At 44.7% G+C, this 25832-nt stretch overlaps 2 protein-coding genes across 2 annotated transcripts; one reads left to right on the top strand and one right to left on the bottom strand.

Annotated features, from left to right (window-relative positions):
- Positions 1-197: 197 nt before the first annotated feature.
- On the bottom strand, positions 198-19048 carry LOC117375724 (neural proliferation differentiation and control protein 1-like). Its single transcript, XM_055224357.1, has 9 exons — positions 18770-19048; positions 15041-15229; positions 13446-13532; positions 12322-12513; positions 8420-8486; positions 8011-8092; positions 7737-7816; positions 7212-7305; positions 198-5363 (listed from the first exon to the last, which is right to left on the bottom strand). The coding sequence occupies exons 1-9, from the start codon at positions 18999-19001 to the stop codon at positions 5292-5294; spliced, it is 1095 nt and encodes a 364-aa protein (XP_055080332.1). The 5' UTR covers positions 19002-19048; the 3' UTR covers positions 198-5291.
- Positions 19049-19877: 829 nt separating this feature from the next.
- zgc:113436 (uncharacterized protein LOC503528 homolog) lies at positions 19878-25167 on the top strand. Its single transcript, XM_033972032.2, has 8 exons — positions 19878-20457; positions 20820-21013; positions 21234-21345; positions 21461-21599; positions 21701-21755; positions 22432-22674; positions 23207-23284; positions 23993-25167. Exons 1-8 carry the CDS (start codon positions 20208-20210, stop codon positions 24212-24214), a joined length of 1293 nt encoding a protein of 430 aa, XP_033827923.2. The 5' UTR covers positions 19878-20207; the 3' UTR covers positions 24215-25167.
- Positions 25168-25832: the final 665 nt, after the last annotated feature.

Raw genomic sequence — 25832 nt, 5'->3', positions numbered from 1 at the left:
ATATACCACGCTCCTCTGTTTCAAACTATAATTAAAAACATCAAACTAAAAGTCCATTTCATCAATATGTGGTTTTGTATCCCTCAGCATTTTTAGCTCAGTGGGAGGTTGTGGGTTAGACTCCTGATCTGAACAGAGTGCAGATGTTCTCCCTGTGTGACTGTAGCAGAGTGGTTAGCCTGTCTCCTCTCCTTGTTTTATAAAGTGAAAACAGCACAGTGAGACATTCAGATCATATAAATATGTATTTTGTTTGTACATCATGCATAAACAGCTCTGTCTGAACAGTCCAAAGGTAGTGAGGCTTTTCAGTGTCATAGTTCAATACAAAAGTAAAGTAAAAACAGAAGGACACATGAAAATGTTAAAGAGGGGGTATTTGACTTCTATGGGGTATTAACTGTAACAAATAACATACTTCGATCACTGTGTTTCCTTTTATTATTTTGAAAATGCCATATTCACCCATAACAACGTATTAACATGTTTTATAAGTTTCACTTTTGTTTTTGACGCTCTGAGTCTCCCCTCGCTTTGCTCTTCATGCTAAGTCACTCCCCCTTCAGAGCACTATCACAACACAATCAGCTGCATCCCACTAATGAAACTACTGCACATCACACCAGGTTTGTCAAGTCGCTGTGTTCAGTTTTGTATCATGTTTTTGTATATTTATGGAGAATTGTCGTGTGGGAGCATGGGTGACGTAGGCTTGTGGGCGGTGCCTCATACAGGCTCGTACTGCTATCCGCAAGGAGGGTTTGAATAGGGCCCAGAATAGATTGCTAGATGACTCAAACATGCATGGATGACATCTAAAACTTCATGTTTTGATGAAGGAACATTAGGACATGGGAGGAAGATACAAAAATAGATTTTGCAGAATACCTCCTCTTTAATATTTTTCAAATGAATTAATATTTTTGAAATGAAGCAGATGCGTCTCAATAAATCCAAGTGTTACAAACAGAAGGAAAGGATTCACTTTTTACATTGCCGCTGGTACATTCCAGTTTACATTTAAATACAAGGTTGCATTGGGAAGGGCATCCAGCTTAATTAAGGCAGATAACAGTTTGACCGAAGAGCATGACTTTACTTTGATCTTGGTGGTAAATTATGAGTTGAAATCTCATTAGTGAGAATTTAGAACAAATAAATAAATATAAATGTTTGTAGATGTTAATACAGTTCCATGTTCTGGTGTCGTTATGTGAAAACTCAACACGACACAACACACTTTTGTTTTAGGTAAAATGGACTGTTCAAGAGAAAGTGCTTTGAGAGAACACCAGAGGGAGCTGTTCAGTGCTACGTTTAATACAACAGGACCCACTGTACTGAGTCAAAGAACAGAAGAGAGAGAAGAGAGAAGCAAGAGGAGAGAGGGAAAGAGGAGGAGAGAGAGCAGAGGAGGAGAGAGACAGCAAAAGAGAGGAGAGTTGTGAAAAGGAGAGAGAAGAAGCAAGAGCCAGGAGGAGGCAGAGAGGGAAAGAGGGAAAGAGGAGAGGAGGAAGAAGAGGCAGAAGAGCAGCGAGAGAGAGCAGAGGAGGGGAGAGACGAGAGGCAGAAGAGGAGAGAGCAGAGGAGAGAGAGAAGAAGGGAGAGAGGGAGAAAGAGGAAGAGAGAGATCTGAGGTACAGTTTAGCAGCACATGTACATGACAAAAACAGAGTGGACCAAGCCAAGCTTATTTACATTTTTACTTAAGAAAAAATCCTTCAAGTATCAAGAGTTCAGCCACTAAAGCTCATGCATAGAAATAAAAGAGAGAGAGAAGAGGAGGAGGACACGATCTCATTTTGTTGATTATGCCCTGTCAGAGACTTGTTTGATGTTGATGTTTTTGTTCATTAAAAGTAATAAAAATAATACTGAAAAGCTGTGGGCCTTCGGTTGTTTTGTCAGTGGAGTCTCAGTTGACAAAACATTTTATTTAGACGATGAGGATTTTTATGGGACACAGCAGAAAGTGACAGAGGGGGAGCTGAAGAAATGGTACTTTTGGTATTTCGCTCTAAAAAGTCAGATTAAACTCACGATTCACAAGTTCAATGTGTCTTTACAGAAATACAGTTTCCTGATCCCTTTTTTCTGTATAAATAGTAGTTTTTGCATGAGCGCCCCCTGCAGGTGTAGACTTGTGAGTGCAGTTTGAAGAGCTTTAGCCACACCCCCTTTTGTCAACCAAACCACAGGCCTGATAGTTGGTCCTGAGTAAAACTATAACCCTGTGTTCTCAAACAAGACAAAATGATCAGCTGAATGAACAGAATAACCACGATTTAAGCTCCAGTGAAGCCATTTGATTTGAACAAAGCCCTTTTCAATCAGAGCATTTACAAACTCAACAACCAGGCCCAGGTCCGGTGTCTGCGCACGAGGCAAAAGGAACACTGAAGTGAAATGAAACTAAATCTGTGGAGGATTTCTTTGACTTGACTGAAATGTACACATTTTAGGACAAAAAAACGTCATAAAAAATGTAAAAAAAAAAAATAAGTAAAAACTTAAAGAGGAGGTATTTACTTCTATGGAGTTATAACTGTAACATAACATATTTAAATCTCCATGTTTCCTTTTATTGTTTTGAAAATGCCATATTCGCCCAAAACAATGTATTAACATCTCTTATAAGTTTCAGTCCCTCCTCCCCTTGCTCTCCACACTAAGTCCCTCCCCTTCAGAGCACTATCACAACACAATCAGCTGCATCCCACTAATGAAACTACTGCACATCACACCAGGTTTGTCAAGTTGCTGTGTACAGTTTTGTATCATGTTTTTGCATATTTATGGAGAATTGTGTGGGAGCATGGGTGATGTAGGCTTGTGGGCGGAGCTAACTGTAAAGAGGGTTTGAATAGGGCCCGGGAGAGATCACTAGATTACTCAAACATGCATCGGTGACATTTAAAACCTCTTTTGTGATGAAGGAACATTAGAACATGGGAGAAAGATACAAACATGGATTTTGCTAAATACCTCCTGTTTAAAATGTAAATAAATAAAATAAAATGTCGACAAAATGAACACTGGGTAAGACAGGAGAGAGACGGAGGTTAAAATCCCACATTAAAAATACTTAAAAGAGTGAAACGTGGACTCCTCTGCTCAAACACAGACATATTTAAAGCACTTTATGATGACCTGTAATAAAGGATCCACTGACCCAAACACTGACGGTTCAAAGCTGTGAGAATACTGACATTGTGTCCTTGTGCAAGACATGTCTCTCTTCTTGCCCTTTCCATTAAAAGCTTCAATAAATCATAGTTGAGTCTGGTGAAGAAATGATCCGCAAACAATTCCTTTTTGATTTGCACGTTTTGGAAAAGGATACTCTGACAACACAGGACCGTTACCGTAGAAACATGTGAAACAAAACACAACTCCAGGGATGTTTGTGAGGAGGACACTACATTAGAGCAGGGTTAAAGTCCCACTGCGGAATATTTCACTGCATTTAAACTGAAGACAGACGGTTTAGCTAAATATCAATGGTTTAAAAATGATGAAAAATGAACATTGTTGCCATAGATTGACAATTTGAAATGAAATATTCTGAGATACTGGTCCTGTCTCATAATGTTAAACCAGTTTGTGTTCGCTCAAAAGTGACACTTGTGTGATGTGTGAGCACAGACTGTATAAAGAAGAGACTGAGGGAGAGGTCACCCACAGCGTTCATCAAAATTGTTGCCAAAACCAGCAGGAATAACCTCGGGGAAAGAAGGCGCCTGATTTGTCTGTTATTAATGTTCATATTTTGAATCACAGCCAAAATAGAGACATAAAACCTCCAGGATCATGTAGAGCGGGTTAATACGAACAGACCAAAATGCAGGTGAACTCTGCCCATTTATATATACAGTCTGTGTGTGACCAGCAGTTTCTCGGGTTTTATTGAACTTTGTGCTTTGTTTCCGTTCTATCAGATCTGAGTTGAGGACATTTGAATGAATAACTTCTATAACTCATGACAGATGCAAATTAATGATAATACACAATAAAGTGTTGTGTTTTTCAGAATATTTTTAAAACCCTGCTTTAGACTGTGTCTGTGGCATAAATCCGTCTGAATATTCTCTTTTATAGTCTATACTTTCATCAATATCACGCGCTTCCAAACGTGACAGCCCTCTCTTTGCTTGTATGTTTTTACGTTGTTTTAGTTACGCATCTCTGAATGTTTTGCTCTACTGGAACAAGAAGAGATTTTGCAGATTTTACCAATAATGATCAGACCTAAGCTCTACCACACCCAGATTTAACGTTTTCTGCGACCTGCTTTATGAAACTAAACTTTCTCAGTGGCAAAGTTGAGAGGACTCCACAAAAAACAGACCTGGAGTTGTGCTTTGTTTCATTCACACATGTTTGAGCAACACTTTATTATTAGTCTGTCTATATCGCCAAAGCTCAAAATGCTCTGTTCCACCTTGTGATGTCATGAAGTGAACAGCTCCTTTTACCTTTAAAATTCCAGGGCTGAAATCATCCAAATGATTCTAGTGAAGGTGAATCGTCATGTAAGGCATCGTAAAAACACCGGCCCAGTGCCAGTGTTCATGAAGGCATCACGCAGAACTACAGGGGGCGCTGTAGTTGTAAGAGCCTGGATTGTGCAGGTTTAACTGTTGGTGGTGCTGTAGTTCTTCTTTAAGAGCATCAGTTGTGCAGGTTTAACTCTAGGTGGCGCTGTAGAGGCTGGGATGTGGAGAAGAGATCGACCGGCTTTTTTCATGGTTGATACCGATTGTTTAGAATCCAGACCAGTCAATGTTTGATAAAGTCTGCTGATATTTTTGGGCTGATGTGTATAGCAGATTTGGATCTTTCTTCCCAAAATATATAATTTTAAATGATTATAAACTTTTTTTTACAAAAGAGACCAGTGCAGTCACATGTTGTACAGTGCACTCTTCACATAAAACTCATACATATTCTTTAGGCAGCCGGTTGGCCCTAACTAAATATCGGCCTGTGGTGAAGATTTAAGGCCGATAACTCATCTGCTAAAAAGGGCAAATATCGACATCTATCTCTTATCCAGAGGTGAGTGGGCGAATTGTGTTTCTGCAGCTGAACTGAAGGTGTCGCTGCAGTTCATTTGAGAAATTCTTGTAAGTCTGTGTTTCTGTGGGTATAGCTCTAGGGGGCGCTGTAAAGGGTAAAGCTCTAGTTGGCGCTGTAGTTCTCCTTTAAAAGTTTGTGTTTCTGTGGATATAACTCTAGGAGGCGCTGTCTCTGTTGACGTCTCCAGAGGTGAACTGCATGTGGAGCTATTTTTATTTGTGAAATCTGTGGAAATACAGAGTGGAGTCATCGAAGAGCGGGTTCTTCACCTCCATCTCCCCGGTCTGAGAGGAAGACAGAAAACAAGTCAGTCTCATCCTTCTGTGTCCTTGTGTGTCAGATGCCCTCCCACTGCTCTGTAATGAAGCTGTAGTAAAGGTTCATCTCGAAATGGTAACAGACAAAAGTAAAATTTGTTTCCTTTGTTTGCTTTGGGTCTGAGGATGGAGTTTAGTTTCTTAGTTTGGAAACTAAACAGCTGCTCCATAAGAGAATGTACCAACACGTCACAAGAGCAGCTCAGGACCACAGTCTGCTGTACATCTGCATCTCAAAGACACTAACCTCCTTTGAAGAGTGAGGTTCAGATATGAGCCAGAGAAAAGAAATGGTTTGAGAGTTGAGTTAAATAAGCATTTTTTGTTAGGAAAGACAATCCTTGAACAAGAATGGGGGGCTTAGACAAAACCTGTCCTCCATTTATAAGTCCATCCTCAGACCCAAAGCAAAACAAAAAACAAAAAAAACAAAGAGAACAACAGAGCTAGCTAGGATGCCAATAAGTATGAAAACACCCATTAAGAGCTGAATGAATATGTTAAGCATGTCTCAGGCACAGTGCACAATTAGAGTAGCTCAATAGACCTAGCTGACATAGAGAAACTGTAAACAAAAGCTGTTTCCAGTTTCAGTGTAGTTAGCTCCTCTCTTCAGATGGATACACGGCACTGTCCAGCAACAATCTGACCAGAAATGAAGAAGCGGCTTGGATGAGCAGCCAAACGTCTTCACTCCTAGAACTTTTTGTCCAGTTGTCAGATTTTACTGGATGACTGAGGGATTACATAGACTTGAAAGATTACCCCTGCTGCCTCACATGTGCCAGTCTAAACTGCCCCCCTCAGCTCTGATTGGCTCAGCTTAGCCAATGACTGCGCAGCTTACTCATTATAAACTCTACCCCATCCTGCTCAGCTTGACCAGCCAGTCCCTCCTACTTCCTGTCCAAAAGCAAAAACGTGTTTTTTTTGTTTTTTGTTTTTTACAAGAATGGAGCACATGTCTCTCTGCTTGCTTTATCTGCCTGTCAATCACTCCCTCTGAGATCAGGGAGACAGGACATGGCTCCAGAACATAGACTGTATATATAAATGGACAGAGCTAACCTGCTAGCCGCAGCGTTCCAAACAGGAAGTGATCACTTTACATTAGAAAACTGTGTCCCCTCTCTCTATATCTGCTGCTGTCAGACTCGTCATTTTGGTCTTAAATGTTTGTATTAACCTGCTCTACATGATCCTGGGGTTTTTATTTCACTATTTTGTCTGTCAATAAAGATCAAGGACATTAATAACAGCCAAATCAAGTGGGCGGGAGGGGGCGTTACGTTAAACAGTTTCTCTCCAGATTGGCTCTTTGGTCAGAATTCTAAATATGGAACTGGACTCTGAATTGTCTCCTCTACCTGCTCTGGCCTCGATGAGCTTCAGTTGGAGCTGAATGCTGTGGGTGACGTCACACTAAGTTCACTTTTTTATACAGTCTGTGGTCCAGACCCACTTGTCTTTGTCACTGGACGAACACATTTGCTCTGCACCTCCTGGGCATCGCTCAACATTCCCTGCCAGGGTCCGAGTGCCAAACCTTTCCTATTGTAATCGCCCTGACAGTCTCACAATGTTTGAATTTTTATTTTACAGAGTTGTTCTGTCGTTAAGGGATTAATAAAAACTACAGAACATGTGGATCAGTTTAGTCTCATTTCACTTTTGAACTTAAAGCCAAAGTATCCAAACTGAAAGAGCTGGATCAGAACATCTCTAGCATTTCTCTAGGGTTGGGCCGCATCAGAGGCCAGTACCAGATGCCCTCCCCTTGTACCAGATGCCCTCCCAGCCCTGAGTATCACTCACCGGAGCGAGTCCTGGACACTCGTAGACAGTGAAATCTCCGTCGTCATCGTCTGAGGAGGCTCCAGAGTCGGGCACTTTAGGACTCTCACTGTGTCTGTTCAAACATGAGGCATGAGATCAAGAAAAGCTCCAGTGTACGGCTTTACCCATCAGTTAGAGCTAGAAACAAGCTTTAATGTTAAAGGTGTTATCTGTGAAGTGAAGTAGTCTCAAGTTGCTGTGTACAGTTTTGTATCATGTTTTTGTATATTTATGGAGGATTATTGTGTGGGAGCATGGGTGATGTAGGCTTGGGGGCGGAGCCTTGTACAGGCTCATACTGCTATCTGTAAGGAGGGTTAAATAGGGCCCGGGAGAGATTACTCAAACATGTATGGATGATATCTACAACCTCTTCAGGCATGTTTTTGATGAGGGGACATTAGAACATGGGAGAAAGCTCCAAAAAGTCAACTTTGCATTATACCCCCTCTTTAAAAACACAGAGGAGCCTGCAGAAGTCTGGAGATGGTTAGAGACACTCACTTTTGGATAGAGAGCATCTGCTGCCTCTGGTGCTGGTAGTGGAACATCTGAGCGCTCTGCACCAGCCGCCTGTCCCCGGGCTGAAGGACAAACAGAGGAGGGGAACAGTTTCATTACAGCTTCAATCTGCCATATTGTGCTTGAGTCTGCTACAGTTATAATCTATTCACATCATTCATAGTCAAACGATTATGTTAGAATTTACACATTTAAAATCACAATATTCATCTAAAACCACTCAATAAAAGAAACTGATATTTGGAGCAGTGCTCACCACGCTGCTGAAGGTGTGTGGCCTCATGAGCCCGTGAGGAGGATAATCCACCTTCTGAGACAGACGCATTCCCCTCTGTAACCTGCAGGGGGAGAAAAGGAGCAGAGGAGACTGTCAGAGGAGCAAAGGAGCAGAGAGGGTCAGAGGAGCAGAGGAGAGAGTCAGAGAAGCAGAGGAGAGGGTCAGAGGAGAGGGTCAGAGGAGCAAAGGAGCAGAAGAGTGGGTCAGAAGAGCAGAGGAAAGGGTCAGAAGAGCAGAGGAGAGGGGCAGAGAAGCAGAGGAGAGTGGCAGAGGAGCAGAGGAGAGTGGCAGAGGAGCAGAGGAGAGGGGCAGAGGGGCAGAGGGGTAGAGGAGAGGGGCAGAGGAGAGAGTCAGAGGATGCAGAGCAGAGGGGCAGAGGATGCCCTACCTGACCCAGCAGGCTCCTGCGATCATCAGAGCTACAGATCCGGTGACGATGAAGACGCTGCTCATGACTGAGAGGAGGGAGAAACAGAGGGTGAGAGGGAGCGAGCGCTGAGCAGACCACATGTTTGGACCAAAGGAGAGAAAAAAATCTAAAGAAAAAACACAACTTGGACGTCGACAGCAGAGTCTGAGTTAAACATACCACCCAAAAATGAAAATGATCAACAGGAAACAGAAGTTCACGAGTTACAAAAGATACAGAGATTTTAAATGTCAAAACACATCCAGACGATGCAGTTCTGGTTCAATAAGAACTTAAGTAGAAATCCAAACTATACACAAAAATACTACTTCTTCAAAAATATCAAACGTACATCCTGCAGTCAAAACTGAAAAAATAGCTCTTGAAAATAAAAAAGGTAAAACTTAAAAAGAGAGGAGAGAGGAGCAGTGTCGTCTGAACCGCACTGAGCCCAAACCAGAGTCGCTCACTGAATCAGAACACGGAACAGGAGCCGCTCACTGCAGCTCTACAGAATCACTCTGAACCCACTGCACGCGCGACGCCTTTAATATTCATGTAAATCCAGGGTTAATGAGGCGCAGCGAATGCATCACGACACTGGGGCATTGTTGCCTTCAGGAGCGGAGGAAATCACAGACCTTCACAGCACAAAGAGGTGGTTCACTCCAGGCTCACATCTTCACGGTGGATCCCACCAACTCAAGTCAAAGCTCCAGGCGCCTGGACACACTTTTAATGTGACCACAGATTGGGAACAACTTTCTGAGAAAGTAGACCAAATATATGCCTCAGGAAATGTGAGGTCACGCTGGGGGGGTTCTATCCGTGTCTGTCTGTGGTGGAATATTCAGCAGTTACCATGGAGACACAATGCACATATTAGCGAAGTTTCAAAAAAGTTTTAAGATAAAAAAAAAATCCCAAAGTGATTTAAAAGCACATTTTCAGGAGCCTGTGATCAATCTGGGCACATGGTCCTGTTTAGGATTTTACACAAAATGGTGAGAGCAACTCACTGAAAAACTGTTGGCTAATGGTAATGCTAATACTAGCTAGCTTGTGGCTGAAATATTATTTGAGAGGGACTTACTAACAGCACAAATCAGCTCTAACAGAGCTTCAGACAGAATAGTGCTTTCTGTTAGCTTCACACCCCCAGGGAATGTTGATGACATCAGCTGCCACCACCAGTACTACCACACCAGTACTACCACACCAGTACAACCACACCAGTACTACCACACCAGTACTACCACACCAGTACTACCACACCAGTATCACCACACCAGTACAACCACACCAGTACTACCACACCAGTACTACCACACCAGTACAACCACACCAGTACTACCACACCAGTACTACCACACCAGTACTACCACACCAGTATCACCACACCAGTACTACCACACCAGTACAACCACACCAGTACTACCACACCAGTACAACCACACCAGTACTACCACACCAGTACTACCACACCAGTATCACCACACCAGTACAACCACACCAGTACTACCACACCAGTATCACCACCAGCACTACTACCACTGAATAATTAAATAAATGATACATGAATGAGAGACTGTACAGATGGAATGTTTGATCAAATATGAGGGTTTTGTTTGTTTGTTTGTTTTTATTAAATGTGCTTACATAAAGAGCCTATACATTTGTTTTTTATTTATTAAATGAGAAATAGGAGACACAGACTAAATGTTTTTCTGCATTTCTCACAGAGTTTTTACAGCGGTCAAAAACATAACCTGATTGTGTTCGGTTTGTGACTTGTGACTTTCCCAAATTCCAGAGACGTCCCAAAATGACACTTAAAATGATATAAACGAGTTTAAAATCAGGTTTATTCTGAAAATTCTGACACTCTAGTATTAGAATTTAAGTTATATTTAAAGGGGCACTATATCACTTCTGCTGGTCTCCATGGAGATGTTATTGGTTTACTTGGAATGTTCCCCAGTAGGGCTTTAAAGTGCATTTAACACATTGATTTATTTTTGTAATTTTGTTTTCCATCAGTTCAGATCATAGTCTGTTTAAAGAAGTGGACTAAGTGAGTGTGACGTCACCCACAGTGTGTGGCTCCAAAATGAAGCTCATCAAGTCCAGAACGCTCCAGAACAGTCCAGAACAGTCCAGAACAGTCCAGAACAGTCCAGAACAGTCCAGAACCGTCCAGAACGCTCCAGAACGCTCCAGAACAGTCCAGAACGCTCCAGAACAGTCTAGAACAGTCCGGAACGCTCCAGAACACTCCAGAACACTCCAGAACACTTCAGACACTGAAACTTTAAAGCTGAATTTCACTAAATAAAAGTGATGTTTTTTATTTGTATGAGTCTAATAAGAACTATTGTGTCATTTAGACTGATCTTGGTCCTCGTTTACATTATGATTGTTTACATTATGGTTGCTAGGTAACAGTTATGGAAGTACCTCTACATGTGTCACAATTGCTGCTGTGTCCAACAAGGAAGTAGTATTATAAACTTCATCCAAATTACCATAAATTTCTATAGAGCGCACCTAAATATAGCCTGCACCAGCTAAATACATTTTGTACATATACAAGCCGCACCTGAATATAAGATGCAGGTTTTCATGTTGTAACATGAGATAATTACACAGAAAGATGGCACATGGAAGGTTTTTTGAGGTTTTTTTTAAACTGCCTGAAAATTGGCACCAACGCGACATCAACACCTGCAAGTTTAGAAAATAAAACAGCTCCAACATCTGCTTTTATTTCCTCTGAAAGCTTTTGTTGTGTTTTTACACTGACTAAGTTCTTCCTGCTGCCACCTCCAACGTCGCACCATCGATTTATTAATGCCATGCTTACGTGCAGTGGCTCCATTTCCTTCTTTGATGGACAGACCCATTGCCTTTATCTTAAAGCTGCATTATTTCCATTTCTTTGTGTGTTTTCCATGATGAGGCTGTGGCATGATGCCAAAATGGCAGTTCAAAATCAAAACAAGTGTATTCTTCAGCACATGATCTTTCCCCAGATCTGTCTCACTTTTGCGTTTACTGCTAGAGAGCGCCCCCCGGTGGCCCTTAGCCAGTGAAAATCTATAAATTAGCCGCATCGTTGTATAGGGCGCAGGGTTCAAAGCGTGGGAAAAAAATAGCAGCTTATAGTCTGAAATGTACGATACAAAACTAGAAAAACTAGGCTCAATGTTTAGTAAAATCTCAAATCTAAAGATGTTAACAGTGTTTTAGAGAAAAGGGTGGTCGAACCTGTCAGATCACTTTAAATGTTGTCATCTTATATTTGTTTTGTTATAGTTAGTAAAAAAAATACCTTGTTAAACATGCATTCTACATGGTCTCGCCTTCCAGAGATATAACCAGTAAATTTGCCTGATGGAGTTTCTTGCTCGTCTCCATGGAGATAGACTGGTTTAATACCATTCTGTGGAACCTTCTATGCACAGCAATAACATCTCCAGGATGATGAGCATGCAGCATAATGCTCAGCAAAAAAGTTACACTGTGCCTCTTTAAACTCACAGAGTACTGTGTGATGATGTCACAGAGTGGAACAGTGTGTTATGAGCTCTGCAGATGGTTATTCTTATGTTTCTATAATGAACATGTGACAGAGCAGAGCGTGAAGAATGAACACAAACAGCTCTGAGAAACAGCTCAAGACATCCCATGTTTTTATGAATTAAACTGGAAAATCCCTGTGAATAGCTGCCACGGTCTGGGACTCAAACCACAAATCGGTTCAGGTCGGCAGTGCCCTGTATCTGTGTACGTCCTGGGCTTGTCCACATGAAACAAAAACTGGCCCAAAGTTCACCATCTTCTCTTCAGTTTAAATCATCTAAAGTGAAACAGAAACTCACCAATAAAAACGCTGACGTCGGAGGGAGGGCGGGGCTCGATGACTGCGCTCAGCAGAGCCGAGCTATGATTGGTCACCGCTGTGGGAGGGGCTGAGGGTGAGGCTGAGGGTGACGCTGAGGACGAGGCACTGTGATTGGTTGGCATCTCTGTCGGTGGCGCGCTGAGGGCGGGTACTGTCGGAGGGGGCGGGGCTGAGCGAGATAAAAATATTTAATAATAACAAAATACAATGTGTTTTACAAAAAGATCTGGATGAATGGATCCTGTTTGGACCAAAATGAACAAAACCAAAACATTAAAATAAGAAACGATTGTAAATGAAAATCATGATGACAATAGCAAAAACCGGATGGGAAGTACTAAAGTACTATAGTTCTATAGTACCTATATCTGTGTAAATGGGCCTGGGCCTATCCACTCTGCTCTCTGATTGGCCGTACCTCCGCTCTCTGATTGGCCGTACCTCCGCTCTCTGATTGGCCGTACCTCCGCTCTCTGATTGGCCGTACCTCCGCTCTCTGATTGGCCGTACCTCTGCTCTCTGATTGGCCGTACCTCCGCTCTCTGATTGGTCGTACCTCTGATTTACAGTAGCACCCCCACGATATTTGACATAAACCTGCTAGAACACAGCGTTGCCAGATACTGCACAGATCACACTTTCTTAGCTTTGAAAGTTTGATCAGGTTTTGTCATTTAAAATATCTGTATAAATGTTTGTGGAGCTCCAGGTGTCCTCAGTGAGCTCAGAGTCTGGCTCAGAGCAGTGGCTCCATCACACGAGGAGCCGACAGTGGGGGGTGTGAAGGCCCGTGAGAAAAAGATCTTTTGGGCAGTGCACATTCTCTGATCAGACTCTCAGCTCTGGACCTCCTGAGGCCCTGAGCTGGACCTGAGCTGGACCTGAGCTGGACCTGAGCAGAACCTGAGCTGGACCTGAGCTGGACCTGAGCTGGACCTGAGCCGGACCTGAGCTGGACCTGAGCTGGACCTGAGCTGAACCGGTTTTAAAAATGAAACGTGTCTTAAAAGCTCTTCTAGGAACGACACTGCAAATGATATTCTAGTATGTTACAGACTTGTCCCTCTCAAATAAATAAACAAATAAATAAATATGTCATACCTGTGAGCATGACCTTTGACCTCTGCTCAGTGATGATGGCTGACAGCATATCGATCTGTTCATCCAGCTCTGGGAACGAGACTGTACCTAAAGAAGAAATAAACATAAAAACATGACCACATTGAACACAAACACATGATTGAGAGTAAATACAGGACAGGAGTCTTTAGACGCTGAAGTGCCTCGTCCTCACAGTCGCCCTGGGCCTCTCTCGTTTTGTTCCATTCACAAGAGCTACAATGCTTTTCCTTTGTTTTGGGAAGTAAACAAGACGAAGACAAGGGATTAGAGATTGTCCTGGCGTTTCACTGGTTCAGTGCTGCACGAGGTCGAGTCCTCGCCGTTTTCAACACACGAGGAAGTATGTAGATTTTTGTTTTTATTGTTTTGTAAATGCTATACATGTCCAAATCAACATATTTAAACATATTTATATGTTTAAGTTTCACTTTTTGACGCTCTAAGTCTCTTCTTCCTTTGATCTCTGTGCTAAGTCACTCCCCCTTCAGAGCACTATCACAACACAATCAGCTGCATCCCACTAATAAAACTACTGCACATCACATCAGGTTTGTCAAGTCGTTGTGTTCAGTTTTGTATCATGTTTTTGTATATTTATGGAGAATTGTCGTGTGGGAGCATGGGTGACGTAGCCTTGTGGGCGGAGCCTCGTACAGGCTCGTACTGCTAACTGTAAGGAGGGTTTGAACAGGGCCCAGAAGAAATCTCTAGATTATTCAAACATGGATGACATCTGAAACCTCTTCATGTTTTTGATGAGGAACAACTTTAGAACATTGATTTTGTATAATACCCCCTCTTTAATGCCATACTGTGGAACATTCCAAAGCAATATCATCTCAATGGAGACAAGCAGCTGAAGGACCTGCCACCAGACATGTTACACAGTGCAGCTTTAAAGTTGTAAACACATAAATATCATGGCTTAAACAGCTCCATACATTTGTAAAGTTTGTTCTACTGACTCGTCCTGTGAGTGTGGAGAAACACTGCCCCCGTGTGGACTCACAGTGCACTGCAGAGAGGGACCAGGGGGGACTCAGGATTGTGTGGGCCGGTCCAGACCTACATCAGGGACAGACCGAGGCCGAGACCTGGTCGAGAACCGGTTCAGCCCGGACTACAGCGAGTGGGAGGAGAGTGACGCACAGAGGAGGGAGGGCACTGTGTGTGTGTGACTAGTGTGAGTGAGGGACCAAAACAAACGGGGGAGGGGAGGGGGGGGGGGGATTTCCCCGGATTTCCGGAGTTTATGGTTTCCAGGACAACTGCCTCAGCATCAGAGCAGTGTGTGTGTCACCAAAACACAGATTTATTTTAGGCTAAAGAACAAGTCACAGGGAATCCTCTGACCCTCTCCTCTCACTCTCTGACCCGTAGTTCCTCTGACCCTCTGCTCCTCTGACCCTCTCCTCTCACTCGCTGATCCTTAGCTCCTCTGTCCCCCTCCTCTGCTCCTCTGACCCTCTGCTCCTCTGACCCTCTCCTCTCACTCTCTGACCCTTAGCTCCCCTCTGTCCCTCTCCTCTGCTCCTCTAACCTTCTCCTCTGACCCCTGACCTCTGACCTCTCACCTCTGTGGCTGGGTGTGGTCAGAGCTGTAGGGTTGGTCACATGATGAGCGCGTCTCTTGTTGAACACACAGCGCCCCCTGGAGTTCTGGACCAGCGGCTGCAGACAGGGTCCACAGTGCGAAGTCCCGGGTCGACAGAAGTGACGCCCCAAACGAGCGCAGTCGAGGGCGCGCGGGCAGGGGGCGGGGCCTGGAGGGAGAGGGGAGAGAAGGAGTCAGATATTAGTTAAAGGATGTTATGCTTTTACTTTATAGACTTTAGACTATATTAATCTTGAGGGAGGTTCTTCACAAACTATGAAGGATGAACAGACCCCACACCATAGACTGTTTAAATAAATGGACATAGCTAACCTGCTAGCCACACCGACTGGACCATCATGTTTGAACATTTTTAATTTGCTGGATCAGATCGTTTCCAAATTTTTCAGCAAACATGTTCCACGTCAGTATGGGTGCATCCGTAAATTTTACAAGGGAACAATTTGACATTTCAGGGAAGATCAGAGCCGATTTACAAAGAGAGCTGTAGAAATGTCACGATTCAAAACAAAATGTCAACGCCACAGTTTCACAAGAGACAGAACCTATGACGAGATGAAATCTGAACTTTAAACTCATCCAACAACCGCACACAGATCACAGCGTGTTTGAAGAGTAAAAACGACAGGATGAGCTGCTTTTACACACAATAAGACCCCATCTGACACACGGGGAGGGCATCTGACACACGGGGAGGGCATCTGACACACATCCATGAGATTAATATGACATTTGGGAGTGGGATGGGTGACCTCGTGGTTGTGAGGCGTCTGTGCCCTGTTCAGATGCCTTCACAAACACAGCATTGTCCGTAAGAAGCATGGTCGCCACGGAAACAGAGGCAGCGGTTTCCTCAACAACGTGCCATAGCAACCAGAGGAGCGCTGACGTCATCAGGATGAGTCACCGATCGCAACAGAGAGGAACTGGACCAGGACTGGACCAGGATGGGACCAGCACTGGACCAGGATGGGACCAGGACTGGACTAGGACTGGACCAGGACTGGACTAGGACTGGACCAGGACTGGACCATTACAGGACCAGGACGAGACCGGGACTGAACCAGGACTAAATCCATCATTATAAAAATACCAATTACATTTCTAAATCTGAGATACATCGTTTCATTTCCGATCTCTGGACACTCAGAGGAAATGATCTCACATCATCCTCAGAGTTTATGAGTTTTTAATGAGTCTGGACTATTTCTGTTTTTAATCATCGCCACTAATCTGAAGATGGTGCCCAGTGTATCTCTGTGAAGAAAACTTAAACTACAGGGAGGGCATCTGACACACAGGGGAGGGCATCTGACACACAGGGAGGGGCATCTGACACACGGGGAGGGCATCTGACACACATGTCTCACGCCACACGTTTTAATTCCACACGTCTCACTCCATACCTGTCACTCCACAAGTCTCACTCCGCATGTCTTATCCACATCTATTTTTTTTACTCTTTAAGTACATTTTTAAACAGGTACTTTAATACTTTTACTTAACTACATTTTTTCATGTGGTACTTTTACTTGAGTATTTTTTGCTCCATTATCTGTACTTTTACTTAAGTAACAAAAGTGAGTCGTTCCTTCTGCAGAGTCAAAGGCACAGATTTACTCAAACAGAGAGAGAAACGAGAGGAGAGAAAGAAAAAGAGAGAGGAGAGAGGGAGGAGAGAGAGAGGGGAGAGAGAAAGAGAGGAGAGAGAAAAGAAAGAAAGAAAAACAGAAAGAAGAGAGGAGAGAGGGAGAGAGAGAGAGAAAGAAAGCCCAGAGAGAGAAGTTTGTTAGTTTGAAGTCTGAGTCTGGGTTTAGACCAGAGGAGAGGGACAGGGATGAGAGGGACAGAGAGAAAGAGTTAAGAAGGAAAGAGGGATGATAAATGAGAGAAGAGAGGTACAGAAAAAGGGAAAGTAAAAATGAGAGAGGGGAAAGCGAGAGACAGACAGAAAGAGGTAGGTAAGCTAGAAGAGAGAGGAAGAGAAAGGAAAAGAAAAGCGAGAAGATGTTTCAATATATGTGTGAGAGAGAGAAAGAGGGGGAGGAAAGAGAGAGAAGAGAGGGAAAGAAAGAAGATGGTCCATATACTGTACGTCTGTGAGAGAGAGAAGAGAGAGAAAGGAGAGAGAGGAGAGAGCGATAACAAACCCTCCAGAGCTCGTCTAATTTTATCCTGTGACGCTCAGAGGACACAGCGAGGAACGTGATGCTGACGACCTCCAGACCCACACCTCTGATAAACCGAGAATCTAACCCCCAACCTCTGAGTGACCAGAGAATCGACCCCTCACCCTGTTAAACAACCTGGAGAGCCACTGTCGCCACGTGGTACAAGGAAAGCACTTTCTGTTCTGTTTTTTTTAATGGGTAAAGGTGATGCATCGTTTTTGTTCCTAACACACAGGGAGGGCATCTGACACACAGGGAGGGCATCTGACACACAGGGAGGGCATCTGACACACAGGGAGGGCATCTGACACACAGGGAGGGCATCTGACACACAGGGGAGGGCATCTGACACACAGGGAGGGCATCTGACACACAGGGAGGGCATCTGACACACAGGGAATCAGATTTAATCGCGGCCGAGAGCAGGTCACAAACTTTGTGGTCGTGCCTGCAGCTCTCCAACACGCCTGCGGGGGCGCTGTGTTTGAAAATACTCAAAATGTGCCCAAAAATATCTGTCCAAAAAATCAGTCTGTCCATCGGGTTCTCTAGATTCTGAACAATCGACATCGGCCATGAAAAAAAACACAAGTTGATTTCTAACATATCTGCTGACACACGACATATCTGCTAACATGCAAATACCCCGTAAAAATAAATACTCAATCTTGAAATGTCCCGCAGTGGGGCTTTAACCCTGTTCTAATGCAGTGTCCCTCCTCTCTGGAACGTCTCTAGCGTTGTGTTTCGTTTCATTCACACATGTTTCCATTTCCTGCACATTTTGTCTTCATATACACAGCTCACAACACTCTGTAACACCTGGTGATGTCATCAGGTGGTGATCCAGAAGCGCTCCTCTGGGTTTTTAAAGTCCACACACTTTTACCAGACTCATCTCAGCTCAAAGTTCCTCTCACACACTGCTCGTTATTTATGCAAATATATGAAATACCAAAATAATTTAACCTAAAGTCACATTTTCCATCAGGGTTTTAAATGTCCCATAATGCACTGCTCTGTGATCTCTATTCTAATGTTTCCTCATCACAAACAGACCTGGAGTTGTGTTTCGTTTCATTCACATGTTTAACACACAAACCCTGCAGATTTAGGCTGAGTTCTTCTCTCAAACTGAAAACACTCTGTTCCACCTTGTGATGTCATCATGTGATAATACAGGAAGTGCTCCACTGTGTTTTTAAACTCCACACAACTTCACTAGAATCATTTGGATTATTTCCGCCCTGGAATTGCCAATCTCTACTGAACTAAAGGTAAAAGGAGCTGTTCACTTGAAAACTACCACTTCATGACATCACAAGGTGGAACAGAGCATTTTGAGCTTTGGAGATGTTACAGACTAAAAATAAAGGAGCTTTTTTATCTTGTTTAGAGACATAAAAAAACAAAAAAAAACATCAGAAGTGACGCTGCGCTGTTGTCTTGAAAGATTTTAAACTAATTCTCATCATGTAAATCCACCATCACCTCCACGAGTCCCCGGGGAGCCTCACCTGTCAGCCCGCAGCTCAGCACCACCAAAGCGGACCACACCAGCGCCGAGAGTCCGAGCACAGCGGCCCTCATCCCGGTCACGGCTCCGAGGACTCGCCGGGGACCAGCGGGAGAACCACGGAGCGAAGTAGCGAAGAGGAGCCAGTCATGCCCCCAGCAGCGGCGCTCTGGAGGCGGGTACGACGACAGCGAACACCGGGAGAATTCACTGGAGCTCAGGAGAAGGAGCATAGACGAGCAGCCGCTTCGGACACCTGCTGCACCGGACTGACACTGAACGACACGGCGGCGGAGGAGGGAGCACCGGAGCACAGCCTCCGCGAGGGGCACGCACACGAGTGACGTCAGTACGCACGTAGAGGTGAGTGGACTGACCACGCGCGAAAATAGTCGAGAACAAAGCTTAAAGTTAAAATGTTAAAATGCCGAAAACGTGAATGTTTTGGGTTAGTCTCCTCTGTTCCTCTCCTCTGCTCCTCTGAACTCCTCTGCTCCTCTGACCCTCTCCTCTGCTCCTCTGACCCTCTCCTCCTCTGAACTCCTTTGCTCCTCTGCACCCACACTTCTGTCGTCTTTCTGTACATCTCTAAATACCCTCTGTACCTTATATTAACTGTTCCTCCTCTGTCCCCCCCCTCTGTTCCTCCTCTGTTCCTCCTCTGTCCCTCCTCTGTCCCCCCTCTGTCCCTCCTCTGTCCCTCCGCTGTCCCCCCTCTGTCCCTCCTCTGTCCCTCCGCTGTCCCTCCGCTGTCCCTCCTCTGTCCCTCCTCTGTCCCTCCTCTGTCCCTCCTCTGTCCCCCCTCTGTCCCTCCTCTGTCCCTCCTCTGTCCCTCCTCTGTCCCCCCTCTATCCCTCCTCTGTCCCTACGCTGTCCCTCCTCTGTCCCTCCTCTGTCCCTCAACTGTCCCTCCTCTGTCCCCCCTCTGTCCCCCCTCTGTCCCTCACATTCACCCTCTCCCCTCAGTTTTTAGTCACAAATTTGCTGAGGATCTAAAGTCAGGAGAGTGCTGTCCTCTTGTGGCCGTACATTGAAACTGCATCACTCCTTAGCCGCAGTACTCTCTTCTGCTCAGAAGGAGGCGCTACACACATACCAAACCACAGCCGCTCAAGAAGAAGCGCGCAGGCGCTGAGGACTGTCGTCTGTCCTCCTCCCGTGGGACATTTACACATGTTTACCTGCACAAGTTCACTTTAATGTTGTAGACTCCTGCATTCTGGGCGCTCTGGACACTTTGGAGACATCTGGGGCGCGTCGTGCGTAAAAGTGGTGCGTAAAAGCTTTGGAGGCCAAGTTTTTCACCAATTTTGATTCAAACAGGCAGCAGCATCACACGCGAGGCACTGTGGACATAAACAGAATCTCACAGTGAAGGAGGAGCCCGAAGGAACCCGGGGATCAGCGGGAGGAGCTCGGAGCTGTGGCCCGGAGGAGGGATGCTGGCCGCGGACTCGCTGCAGGCCGCGGACTCTCTGCCCCCTGTGGACCCCGTGGACTCGCTGCTGTCTCCCGTGGACGCCGCGGACTCGCTGCTGCCACCCGTGGCGCAGGAGCAGGTGGTGGAGTGTGGACCGAATAAACTCGGGGACATTTTCACATTCGTGTCTCAGGGCAGTTTCTCTGACGCGGTGCCGCCGCTGCGTAAAAAGAACCTCAAGAGATACGCGCGAAAGTTTATTATAGAAGGTAACGGCGTAAAACTACTGTTACTCCTCTGGCTCTCTTTCTCCTCTGGCTCTCTTTCTCCTCTGGCTCTCTGCTTCTCTGGCTCTCTGCTTCTCTGGCTCTCTGCTTCTCTGGCTCTCTGCTTCTCTGGCTCTCTGCTTCTCTGGCTCTCTTTCTCCTCTGGCTCTTTCTCCTCTGGCTCTCTTGCTCCTCTGGCTCTCTTGCTCCTCTGGCTCTCTTTCTCCTCTGGCTCTCTTTCTCCTCTGGCTCTCTTTCTCCTCTGGCTCTCTTTCTCCTCTGGCTCTCTTTCTCCTCTGGCTCTCTTTCTCCTCTGGCTCTCTGCTCCTCTGGCTCTCTGCTCCTCACATGTTTGTTCTCCTCAGGTGGAAAGTTGTTTTATGTTGGAGTGAAGCGTGAGGAGAAACGTGAGGTGGTCATCGATCCAGAAAGGAAGAGGCAGATCTTCCTGGAGTGTCACTTCAATGACGTGGGAGGGCATCTGGGCCAAAAGAAGACGGTGCACCGGATCCAGAGCCGCTACTACTGGCTCGGCATCATCAGGGATGTGGTGGACTGGGTAATCATGCACTTACAATGCGCAGTTTTAAACTGGGGCTGTGTTTGTCAATCATAATCTCAGATGGAGGGCGGAGCCTGTATAATTCTATATTATACAGGTTATATTAAACTCCACCTACGAGCTCTGACCTCAGTTGTATCAGTGCTGTTCTGTTGTAGCTCCATTGTATAAACTCATGTGTTTAAATGAACTGATATTGTTCATAAACTGTTTTCAGATTAAAGTTTGTGAGACGTGTCGCGGAGCCGAGAGGAGCAAGAGCCAGAGCCGAGCTGTGAGAGCGCCTCGTATGGCCACTCCCTGGGACTGCGTTTCCGCCCTCATCCTAGGTACTACTGCTGTATACTCCGCCTCCTCTTCATCTCTCCTTCTCTCCAAGTCCGTTCCCTCTCTCTCCAAGGGGAAACTCACCTCCTCCTCTTCATCATCTCTCCTTCTCTCCAGGTCCATTCCCGCTCTCTCCTGGGGGAAACTCTCATGTTCTCGTCGTCTTGGATCACTTCAGTAAATGGCCTGAAGCTTTTCCTCTGCAGACACCGGACCCGGAGTGTGTTGCCCGCGGCCTGTCCTCCTGCGTCTACAGGTGAGTTTAAACTAGATAAACTACAGGTGTGTCTGAAATCCAGAGTTCTCTCCTGAGCTCTGCTCTTGTGTCTGCTCAGCTCTCCTCCTGTGTCTCTTCAGGTTTGGAGCTCCTAAAATCATCGCCCTCACCCAGAGCCCAGACTTCTGCTCCCAGGTGAGACCCACTCTGAGACCTGGTTTAGTCCTGGTTTAGTCCTGGTTTACTCCTGCTTTAGTCCTGTTTAACTCCTGCTTTAGTCCTGTTTTAGTCCTGTTTAACTCCTGCTTTAGTCCTGCTTTAGTCCTGTTTTAGTCCTGCTTTAGTCCTGTTTTAGTCCTGTTTAACTCCTGCTTTAGTCCTGCTTTAGTCCTGTTTTAGTCCTGTTTTAGTCCTGCTTTAGTCCTGCTTTAGTCCTGTTTTTTTTTGTCCTGCTTTAGTCCTGCTTTAGTCCTGCTTTAGTCCTGCTTTAGTCCTGTTTTAGACCTGTTTTAGCCCTGTTTTAGCCCTGCTTTAGTCCTGCTTTAGTCCTGCTTTAGTCCTGTTTTAGTCCTGTTTTAGTCCTGCTTTAGTCCTGTTTTAGTCCTGCTTTAGTCCTGTTTTAGTCCTGCTTTAGTCCTGTTTTAGTCCTGTTTTAGTCCTGTTTTAGTCCTGCTTTAGTCCTGCTTTAGTCCTGCTTTAGTCCTGCTTTAGTCCTGTTTTAGTTCTGTTTTAGTCCTGCTTTAGTCCTGCTTTAGTCCTGTTTTAGTCCTGTTTTAGTCCTGCTTTAGTCCTGCTTTAGTCCTGCTGCAATACGGGACATTTCTTCATTGTAGATCTAAAGCTGCAGTACGGGACATTTCTTGGTTGCCAGGTGACCCGTGAACTGAGGGAGAAGTGGAGCCTCCCCCTGACCATCTCCTCGGTGGACCAGCCCCTCGACTGTAGTGCCCCCGCTCTGAGACACACGGTACTGCAGCTGGTGGAGGACAGGCAGGAGCAGTGGGAAGGGCATCTGGAGCAGACACTGTTTGAACTGAGGACAAACATGGACCAAAACACCAAATACAGCCCCTTCAGTCTGCTGTTCAGCCGGATGCCCTCCCGCAGCGCACAGGTGCAACACTCCTGGTTTAGCTTTAGTTTAGTCCTGTTTTAGTCCTGCTTTAGTCCTGCTTTAGTCCTGCTTTAGTCCTGCTTTAGTCCTGCTTTAGTCCTGTTTTAGTCCTGTTTTAGTCCTGTTTTAGTCCTGCTTTAGTCCTGTTTTAGTCCTGGTTTAGTCCTGGTTTAGTCCTGTTTTAGTCCTGCTTTAGTCCTGCTTTAGTCCTGCTTTAGTCCTGTTTTAGTCCTGTTTTAGTCCTGTTTTAGTCCTGCTTTAGTCCTGTTTTAGTCCTGCTTTAGTACTATTTTAGTCCTGCTTTAGTCCTGCTTTAGTCCTGTTTTAGTCCTGCTTTAGTCCTGTTTTAGTCCTGCTTTAGTCCTGCTTTAGTCCTGTTTTAGTCCTGCTTTAGTCCTGTTTTAGTCCTGCTTTAGTCCTGCTTTAGTCCTGTTTTAGTCCTGCTTTAGTCCTGCTTTAGTCCTGTTTTAGTCCTGCTTTAGTCCTGCTTTAGTCCTGTTTAAGTCCTGCTTTAATCTTCTCTTCTCCTCAGAGTTCTGATCAGAGTCAAGAAAAGTCCTGTCCACATCTGAGAGCCATCCAGGAGCATCAGGAGGCCCTCAGACATAAGGTGAGCCAGATGCCCTTCCATCCTCCTATATCCCTGTGTTAAGTCTTGTTTTTCCTCTCTCTTCTCTCTGTTTCTTCCCTCTCTTTTTCTTGCATCTCTTTCTCTCTTGTCTCTCCGTCCTCTCTTTATCTTTTCTCATCTCTTCCCTCTCTCTCAATTCTCTCTTTCCCCTCTCTTCTTCTTCTCCCTCTCTCATCTGTCTCTCATCTTTCTTCCCTCTCTTCTCTCTGTTTTCTCTTTTCCCTCTTTTTCTTTTTCTCCCTCTCTTCTCTCTGTTGTCTCTCTTCCCTCTCTTTCTCCCTCTCTTCTCTCTGTTGTCTCTCTTCCCTCTCTTCTCTCTGTTGTCTCCTTCCCTCTCTTTCTCTTTTTCCCTCTCTTCTCTCTGTTGTCTCTCATCCCTCTCTTTCTCCCTCTCTTCTCTCTGTTGTCTCTCTTCCCTCTCTTCTCTCTGTTGTCTCTTTTCCCTCTTTTTCTTTTTCTCCCTCTCTTCTCTCTGTTGTCTCTCTTCCCTCTCTTTCTCCCTCTCTTCTCTCTGTTGTCTCTCTTCCCTCTCTTCTCTCTGTTGTCTCTCTTCCCTCTCTTCTCTCTGTTGTCTCCTTCCCTTTCTTTCTCTTTTTCCCTCTCTTCTCTCTGTTGTCTCTCATCCCTCTCTTCTGTCTGTTGTGTCTCTTCCCTCTTTTCTCATCCCTCTCTCCTCTCATCTGTCAGGTTGTGGAGAACATGAACGTGTCGCACAAACAGGAGAAGAGGAAAAACTCCAAACAGAAATCTCACAAAATCAGAATCACTTCAAACTCTTTTTTTAACGGCTCAAATTCGGCCGATGACCTGGTGAAGAAGCACCGCTCCGGTTTGTACTTCCCCGAGGACAGCGCCCCCTCCAGGCCACACAAACCCGACCTGGACTTCCACCTGCAGACTGTGCAGTGACACATCTACATTTCAGCTGCAGTTATTTATTAAGAGGTTTGTTCTAGATTTGTACAGAATGTAAATAAAGACGTGACCCTGCCTTTAAAAATCAGCCTGTTGTGTCTCTATGGTTCTCGTCTGTGACCCTGTGGATCATTATGTCATAATAAAACATTTTAAATTACAATATTCATCTAAAACGACTTCATAAAAGAAACAAATCCGCTGACTTCCACGTCTGAAAACCGCGGTGTCCAATGGAGCTGACGTCACCGTAAACGTCATCACTGCCTCTGCAGTGTGGAGACAAAACAACTTCAGCTAAACTCAGACAAGACTGAAATCAGAGTCTTTGGCCACAGAAACATAGAGAGACTGGAACTGAAACCTTCAAATCAGGCTAGAAATGTAGAGGTAATAATGGACTCAGACTTGAACTTTAACAGCCACATCAAATCAATAACATCTGCAGCTTTTTACCACCTAAAAAAGATTCATAAAAATCAAAGGTATACTGTCGAAGCCAGACTTAGAGAGACTTATCCTGCGTTTGTCTCCAGTAGGTTAGACGACTGTAACGTCCTGCTCACTGGCCTCTCCAAACAAGCCTTAAGACAGAGCAGTCCATCCAGAACATCCAGAACACTGCTGCTCGGGTCAGGACTAGAACCAGGAAGTACGAGCACATAAGTCCTGTGCTCAGGTCTCTGGCTCCTGTGGCTCAGAGACTTTAAAGCAGCTCTGATTGTGAACAAGTCTCTACATGGACCAGCACCAAAGAACATCTCCGACATGTTAGTGCCACATGAACCATCTCACACTCTGAGGACTTCAGGGACTGACCTCCTGCTGGTCCCACAGTCAGGACTAAACATGGAGAATCAGTGTTTCAGTTTTATGCAGCTAAAACCTGGAACATTCTTCCTGAAGATGTGACACAGGCCTCTACTTTGACAATGTTTAAATCCAGGCTCAAAACAGTTCTGTTTATCTGTGAATATGACTGAAAGGTTTTTATTCTGCCTCTTCTGTTTTAATGTTAATTTTATGATGATTATTTGTGATTAATTATGTTTTGATTTGTGTGACTTTAATGACTTTCTTATTCTGTAAAGCACTTTGAATTACCTTGTGTACGAATTGTGCTGTACAAATAAACTTGCCTTGCCACAAAGTGCTGCATGCTGTCGGCGCCCCCTATGGATAACCACATCACACTAGAGCAGCACATTTTTTTAAATTTATACCAAAATGACTACGTAACACTGCCGAATCCTACGAATATCACCGATTAAGAAAATAAAACTGGAGAAGGAAGTGTGTACATCACAGTGGGCATGTCACAGTGGACGTGTATGGCAAAATGGCGTCTTGAAAATAAGAGATTAAAGATTACTCAAACATGAATCAACTTCAGAGGCTCAATGAGAAGAAACGACTAGAACATGGCTAAAGAGCTGAACAGTTTTAAGAACAGGCTATAATAAACATCAAGGAGATGTCAGACTTTAAATGGTATTACGTAAAACAATAATATATTTATTTTATTACAAAGTCAACAATTTTAGTCCTAAAACAAACATAAATATTATAGTAAAAAGTATACTTACATTTATTTTTTGTGGTCCTTTTTTTT

Source organism: Periophthalmus magnuspinnatus, chromosome 9, assembly GCF_009829125.3.
Source record: "Periophthalmus magnuspinnatus isolate fPerMag1 chromosome 9, fPerMag1.2.pri, whole genome shotgun sequence".
Lineage (NCBI taxonomy): Eukaryota > Metazoa > Chordata > Actinopteri > Gobiiformes > Gobiidae > Periophthalmus > Periophthalmus magnuspinnatus.
Note: the sequence above shows the minus strand (reverse complement) of the source record. Positions and strands in the feature narration are given on the sequence as shown.